Source organism: Pteropus vampyrus, unplaced genomic scaffold (genome assembly GCF_000151845.1).
Source record: "Pteropus vampyrus isolate Shadow unplaced genomic scaffold, Pvam_2.0 Scaffold291, whole genome shotgun sequence".
Classification (NCBI taxonomy): domain Eukaryota; kingdom Metazoa; phylum Chordata; class Mammalia; order Chiroptera; family Pteropodidae; genus Pteropus; species Pteropus vampyrus.
This window is the reverse complement of record NW_011889072.1, coordinates 78824-86365: the sequence shown is the minus strand read 5'-3', so window position 1 is coordinate 86365 and position 7542 is coordinate 78824. Positions and strand designations below refer to the sequence as shown.

The window sequence follows — 7542 nt, the reverse complement described above, 5'->3', positions numbered from 1 at the left end:
ACCCTACCCCCGCCGCCCCCACCGCTGGCTCCTTAGCGCAGGAACGTGGGGCGGGGAAGGGGCAGCGGCCTTCGCCCTGGCCTCTGGCTTAGGCCCCCTCGGCATGGGCTGGCCCTCGGCGGGGCGTCCGCACCCACTGCCCCACAGGCACCGGTCCAGGCCGACAAGGCTCCCGGGGTTTTGTCCCCTGCCTCGAAGACCCAGGCGTCCTGCTCCCTTGTCCTCCAGGGCCCGTCCTGTGGGGACGAGACACACCCCTCAAGGCTGTGCTAAGAATGACACTCGGAGGGGTCGCCGGCCTTCGTGCTGTCCCCTCCCTGCCTCCGAAGGACTCTAGCCGGGGGCCCAGTTCCTGGCCGTAGGCTCCTTCCTGCCCAGCCTGCAGATTTTCCAGAAGGAGCTTTTCTCGCCAAACGGCCGTCTCTGCGTCTGCCCCTTCGAGCTGTCCACACTGGGCATTTTGGTTTGAATGCACTTGTGGAAAATGCACTTCAAATACCCCATCCGCTGGCCACCCCCCAGCCCCAGGGTTAGAAACACCCAGAGCCACCGTGGTAGCTGGGGTGCGTGGACAGCGCCTCCATGCGCGGGCACCGGAGGGGGTTACGGGGACCCTGGGACCTACAGGGGACACGTGTTGGGACTGGCCACCTGGACGGTCAGATCCCCGGCCTTGAGGGGGGAGTGTTTGCTGCCACCCCCGCAGAGCCGGCTGACATGCTGGGCAAGGAGGGCTGGATCTGCTTTGTGTGACCGACAACCGGAATTTAAAGCTTTCTAAAAACTTTAAAAAACCTTCCAGTAACGCATGTATATGGGATTGTCGAAACTTCAAATTCAGAAGCACATGAGAAAACAGGAAAGTCCCTAACGGCCACCACGCCCTCCGCCCGGCCGTGGAGCCTGACGCTGCAAGCTCGTTCTGTGGGCACTGCCCCCTTGGGGCCGTGCCAGACCGTGAGGCCTACCGGGCACACGTGGCGTGGCTCGTTTTGGGGGCCCATGTGCGTACCTGTGGTCCCCCGTCCTTTCCCGCCCGTTGCCCACGTTCTGAGGGGGTCCCCGTGCTCCCTCTGCCCACGGCCGTGTCGTTTCGGACAAGGCACGTGGACGCCACGCCCGCGGCGGTGTGCGAGCGCACGTGGCTCGTGTGAAACACGACTGGAAACACCCCCGCCGGGCTGCCGGGTGTGCACGTGTCTGCTTGAAACAGCGCGGGCCAAGCCGTCCTCCGCAAAGTCCGGGTCCCGCGAAGCCCTCGGTCACGAACGTGCTTGTGGTCGCCGACCTGGGGGCGACGGGTGCTCTCTCCCGGGTGCTCCCCGTGACGTGCCGTGGGCCCCGGGCGTCGACCGGTTCTCGTAAACCCACCGGCCGCCGCGTGCTTTGCGGCTCCTCGGTCGTTCTGTGCTGATTCTGAAGAGCCCCGGACGGAGCCGAGGTCCGGGACGGAGCCGAGGTCCGGGCCGGATCCGGCTGCCGGTGGCTCCGCCCCTGTCTCCAGCGTGAGGTGCCGGAAGCCGGTCTATTCCTGTCCCGTTCTCTCCGGCTGAGACCAGCTGCTTCGAGGGCTAGTTTTACAGGACGTGTATTTCTTACTTTCCCAAAGCTCCTGGCTGCTCTTTCGAATGTGCTCCTCCGTGAGAACTTTGGGTTCGGCCTGTCAGATCCCATCAACCATGGGTGAGAACGGCCCTGGAGTGATATGTTAGTTCTGGGAGAACTGATTTTTTTTTTTTCCCCTCAAAATTGAGACTTTTATGCGTGTCAGAATTTTCCCTTATTCAGTTTTTTCCCCCCGCTTTTCAGTAAAGTTTTATCTTCTAAGCCTTTTATGTCGCTTGGATTTATTTTTAGTTTTTTTTGGCTATTGTGAGCAGTGTTTTTGACAATATATGGTCACCGGTCATCGCTGCATCCGGGAGAGTTACTGACCATGGAATGTCAATTTTTTTTTTTTTTGGACCCCGTAACTCTGCTCAGCTATCTAGCTAGTTCTGGCAGTTTCTCAGTGGCCCACTTCCTGACTTCCTGGTAGCACAGACAGTCAGTCATAAGCCGATCTTTTAATTTCCAAATACTTATGCCTTTCTTTTGAGGGTAGCACTGCCTTGACTGGGGTCCCCGACCATGTGGGTGAGTGATGAGCTGCTGTGAAAATGCGGGTTTGATGAAGGGGGTGCTTTTCGAGCGTCTCCGCTGATCGTGACGTTGGCTGGCGGTTTCTAGGAGAAATTGTCGTCAAGTTAGGGGGTCCCCTTCTTTCTCTGCTAAGAAGTTTCTTTTTAAAGTTCAGGAGGGGAGGACACGGGACTTTTCGGCGTCTGTTTCGAGGACCGTATCACTTTGCTGTGCGCTTCTTAATGCAGTGGGTTACATTTATGGGTTCACGGATGCCACGCGGCCTTTGCCACCAGCCTGCCTGAGGCAGAGCCCGTTCGACCCCTGCTGGCCCCGGTTTGCTGAGGTCAGCCCCCGGGCCCTTCGGCTCTGAGGGTCTGGCTGATTCTGCTCTGGAGCTCCCCTCCGGGCACTGAGCAGCTGTCGTCGTCCTTGAGACTGTAGGTAGGAGGGGCCCTGCGGGCCTCCGTGTCACCGTCCCCTGCCTTGTTCTGGCTGCTGTTTGCCTGGCAGTGATGACAGCGCCCGCAGGCCTGGCCTGCGAGTCTCACAGCCTGGCACATTCTCGGTATAGCCGCGCTGCCTCCCGCCCGCCCCCCGGCCTTCCCGTGACCTGCTCAGTGTCCTCGGTCAGTGCCACCTGTGTCGCGATGGCTCTGTCCTGCTCGGGGAGCCTGGTGGCACGACCTCTCCCAGGGTTACCTGGAACTGGGTGGGGGTCCCCCGCCTGCTTGGGAGGACGGCTTCTGCACGACCGACTCACTTGAGCCTCGAGCATCCCGCATCTGACGTGACCCCCCAGCGGCCTGTGGACTCCCCTGCCACCACCTCGTGCAGCTGGTCATTTGCAGGGTTGCACCAGAAGGAGCTGGCAGGCCCCGGGCTGGAGGGCAGAGATGCCGCCCCTCCCGCAGGGCTGGCCCGGGCCCGGCTCTCCCGGTCGGTGTAGCAGGCAGGTCTCTGTGCCCTGGACAGATCCGCAGAGCAGGGCCTCGTGGGCGTGTTGGCGCACAAGGGCTCAGCACGGTGTCCGTCGGATCCTTGGCCTCTGAAGTGGATGGGCAGCGTGGAGGGCAGGGGCTCAGAGCCCCCAGGAACCCCTCGCGGGGAGGGGTTCTGGGCGGGCCTGTTCCTAACTTCCCCGAGAGCCCTCGTTGACAGATTAGGAATAAAACGAGGCAGAAAGCTGGGGCGCGGGGGCGGAGGCTCTGGACGGCCGTGCCTTCTCCAGGCTGCGGTTCTGACACTCGGGTCGGGCGACCACGGTTCCCTTCTGATGCTCGGCGGTTTTGCTTTCTGTTTTTTTCTTCTTTAAATTATAGGAGGAAGGACAGCTTGGCCAAGGACAGCTCGGGACTTGCCAAGCCCAAACTATTTGAAAAAAAATCACGAGAGTTTGCCCATACTCTAAGAAATCTTTGATTCTACTTGAAATTTGAGGTCTGTGCAGATGTCTGAGGACAGCCTGGCCACTGGGGGGTGGGGAGTGGAGCCTGAGGCGGGCCCCCCAGGACTGCCGCAGTGTGGCCCAGGGAGGTGGCCGAGGGGGCACTCCACCCGCGGCCCCCCACATCATCTGCACCGGCCTCCGGCGAAGGAGGTAGAGGTCGTGGAGACACCGGCAGACGCCGCTGCCCACACCGCCCCCCCCGCCGCAGCTGTCGGTGTCCAGAGGAGCAAGCAGGCGACGGCCGGCCCTCCAGACGTCCGGGACGCCCTGGGCAGCTCTGGGAGGTGCGGGTCCAGGGTGGGGTTTACCCGGCCCTCACGAGACCGCCCTCCCTCCCCACCAGTGGCAAGCCTGGGGTCCCCAACACCACGCTGAGCTCCATCGCTCCCTGGAGAGACACAGCTCACCGAAGCTGTTAAGCATGGGGTTCCAGTGTCTCCCAGGGGGAGGAGGAGACAGACTCGGGCCAGCGCACAGGCCCCGGAGAGACCCCGACTCGAAGCTTCTGCTGTCCTCTCCGTGCGGTGACCCAGGATGACCCAGGATGGCACTGCCAGCCAGGGCTCCCCGGGGCCCTGTGTCCAGTGTACACCGGGCATCCGTGGCCAGGCACCGTCGACTGGCCGTCAAGCAGCCATCCTCCATCTGCAGCCCCTCCTGAGACCTCTTGACCCGAAGTCCTCACCTGAAGCACAGGTCACTAGGCGTGGCCGAGGCCCCCTACCGAGCGGAAGTCCTGGGGGCTCCGAGTTCCCGGAAGCCCAGGGTGGAGGTCGGGTTGCGCCCTCTCCACCTGGGCCCGGGCACGGGCACCTTTCTCCAAGCCCTTGCCCATGAGGTCCCACCGCCTGCCTGCCTCGGGGTTCCCCTGGGCGAGCGACAGGGAGCAGAGACCGCTCGGGGCCTGCATGGGTGCCGGGGGCCCCAAGGGTGGGCAGGGCTTGGCCATTGTCCAGGGCGACCGTGGGTTCCGTATCTCTGAGGCAGGAGCAGGCCCTGGGCCCCGAGCCAGCCTCCTCCCAGCCCCAGACACACAACTGGGGCTGCCCCAGGCCACTGGCTCCCTGATGCCAGACCCCCAGACCCTGAGAAAGAGGGAGCAGTGGAAGCAGGTTGTTTTGGAATCTTCTGGAGTGAGGCTCGATCCACCCTGCATGATTGATGACAGCGCTGGGGGCTGCCTGCCAGACCCCGCCCTGCCCCGCCCCTGCCCGAGGCACAGGCAGCCCCGGCCCCACCGGGGATGGGCAGGGAGGGCCTGTGCACCCCGCTGCCCTCGGCCTCGCCCCGACCAGCTCGGCCTGTCTCCTTCAGCTGCAGCTGAGGTCTGGCTGCAAACTTTGCTTTTAGCAGAAAACGCTTAATTAACAGAGCGACTTACAGACCCCACCTCAGTCTATAAAATGGAAGAGCCGGAAGCCCTGGGCTGTTTCAGGGAGGGGCCCTGGCTCAGTGAGGGGACAGTGAGGGCGCCCCACAGAGAGGGGACAGTGAGGCCTCGCACACTTGCAGATTTTGGGGCAGGCCAGGCAAGTCCCACAGCTGGGTCCAGGTCGGCAGGCTGCACGTCTCGGGGCGCCTCCTCCTCCAGGAGCCTCGGTTCTGCTCCGAGGCCTTTGCCTGCTCGGGTGACCCCGTCCCCTTCCACGGGGGGCCGTCTCTCCGGGAAGAACACTGACCCCATGCACGTGACGTGACGCCCTCGCAGCAACCAGGTTACTGTCCGAGTCACCGGGGACTACATTTCAGCCGATGGGCACAGAAAACTGACCGTTGCCCCAGGCCGCTGGGGAGGGGACTGGAACCCTCGCCCCGCCTGGCCTCCTCACGGATCCTCGCTTCTCACACCGGGGCGGCCATCCGACGGTCAGGGCCGAGAGGGAAGGGGGCGGGGGGAGGCCCACGCAGGTCCTGGCCGTCCCAGGATGTGGCTTGAGAGCCTCTCCCTGCGGCGGTGACCGTGGGCTCGTCCTGCACGGACCCAAAGACCCACGTCCTCCAGAGGCCTCCGAGCCTGGGGTGGAGGCCCACGCTCACCGGCCACGCGGCTGGTCAGGGGAGGGCCGAGCCCGAGGCCGGTGTCCGGATTAACGCAGATCCTTCCGCCGCCACCTGCCCACGGTGGCCGTGAGAGCCGTGTCCCCCCTCACCCCACCCTCCCAGGGCCGTGGGCGGCTTTGGACTTGGCCGGCAGCGCTGGCCCCAGCCAGGGTGGTCTGGCCCCCTGCGATGCTTCTGTTCCCAGCCACCAAGGTGGACAGCCATCATCTGGCAGTGCTGGGTCCCAGCGCCTGTCCAGTCTGGTCTCTTGCCCCCTCAGAGCAGCAGCGGCGGGGAGCCCAGCCCGCCAGCCCCTCAGCGTCCAGGCCCCTCAGTCAGACCTTGATGCTTAAGGGACAGAGCCAGTCTGCCCAGCGTGGGGCCTTCGGAGCTTGGGGACTGATCTCTGAGTTACTTGCAAACCCCAGCCTTGCGCTGGCCTGGATTCCTGCTCACAAGGTGATGAGGTGGTGACAGACCCCTCCCCTGTGGCCAGCCTTGTGCCCCCTCCCCCAACCCCTCTGCCCCATCAGCACAGCCTGAGGCCTGGAGGGAAAGGGCAGCCACCTCCCGGCCCCCAGCAAAGGCTGGTCATCAGAACGGGGCCTCAGAGGGCAGTGCCCAGCGAGGGCGGGGAGGGGACACGCAGCCCCCATGGAGGATCTGGGACGCCATGGCCCTGCGTAGCCCCTCGAGCCACGTGGCCCCAGGCAGGGGTCTCAGCGCCCAGCTCCCCCGGCCTCCGGCGGGCCTGGGACCTGCGTCAAGCCAGGAAGCAGGACTGAGCTGGCTCCGAGCAGACCCCAGACCCCCGGGGCCCTCACTCGTTCATTAGAACGTCAGCCGTTTTCTGCTTATCTGCTCCGCTTTGCCAAAAGGGCATGTGTGTCTCATCACTCCCCACGGGGCTGTCACGGTCACCGTCACCGTCACTGTAGGATCTTAGCTCCACAGCCGTCTTCCCACCTCGGCTCCCCGGGGTTGGCTCCGAAACCATGATTTTGGAGGCTTCTTCTTTTGCCTCATCCAAAGCAGAAGCAAAGTCCCCCAGGCAGCCGACCTGCACCAGCCTGTTACAGCTCCTAGGAAAGGCCTCCTCGCCCCAGGATGTAGGTGTCGAACGCGCTTGCGTGTCGCTGCCTGCATCGACAGCTTTGCTTTTTGGCGTCACGTGTGACATCGGCCCAGCTGGCTCTGGCCGTCCTGGCGTCGGTCACTGACATGCTGCCATGCGTCTGGTGGCCTCGTCCAGCCACTTATCTGCTTACGCACACAATGGCACCACACGGTTTCAATTACGGTGCTTCGTGTTCTCATTTAAACGTTTGCTTTTCTGTTTAACGCATTCTACTGGTGTTTTTCTCGGAAGGACGTTAACGTTTCAGATGAAGTCACGGATAACTGGTGTCTTTCCGTCATTGAATCCGTCTACACAAAGGCCGTCAGCTGGCCTTTCCATTTGTTCAAAATAGATCTGTCTCACACGTGTGGTTTTCAACTTTCTTCGTGTAGAATTTTTACGCGTCTCTGAGTTTCCGTCCGGGACTCGGTCAGTTTTGCTGCTGTTTGGAATGCGAACGTCGCTTCGGCACCGTCGTCCACATGTGTCATTTCTCGCGTGCGTGGAAGTTACAGGGCTCTGCGCCTCATTCCCGAACTCGCTCCCCGTGCGGAGCTCGGTCACCACCCTCTCCTGCTCCCAGGTGCACGGTCACCTGGCCAGCATCGCCACCCTCTTTCCCGTCCGACCCCTGGTTTCTTTCCCTGGCCAGCGAGAGCCAGGGCCACACCCGTCTCGCTCGGGTCTCAGGGACGAAGGCCCATGTCCCCGGCAGGCACGCCGCCCCTGTGGGCCCAGGCAGGGGTCCGTGCCAGGCGAGGGGGCTTCCCGCCGGTTCCTGCTTCGTCGCCGTTTTGAGCTGTGAGGGCTC

The 7542-nt window shown here is 63.2% G+C and overlaps 1 protein-coding gene across 1 annotated transcript in view; it reads right to left on the bottom strand.

Annotated features, from left to right (window-relative positions):
• The window catches only part of GPC1 (glypican 1), a 40123-nt gene extending 34868 nt beyond the window's left edge, over positions 1-5255 (bottom strand). The window contains 5 exon segments of the mRNA XM_023521078.1: positions 2928-3169; positions 3693-3848; positions 4047-4228; positions 4296-4439; positions 5112-5255. Of these exon segments, the coding sequence (XP_023376846.1) occupies positions 2928-3169; positions 3693-3848; positions 4047-4228; positions 4296-4439; positions 5112-5255 (868 nt within the window).
• Between the last annotated feature and the right edge of the window lie 2287 nt (positions 5256-7542).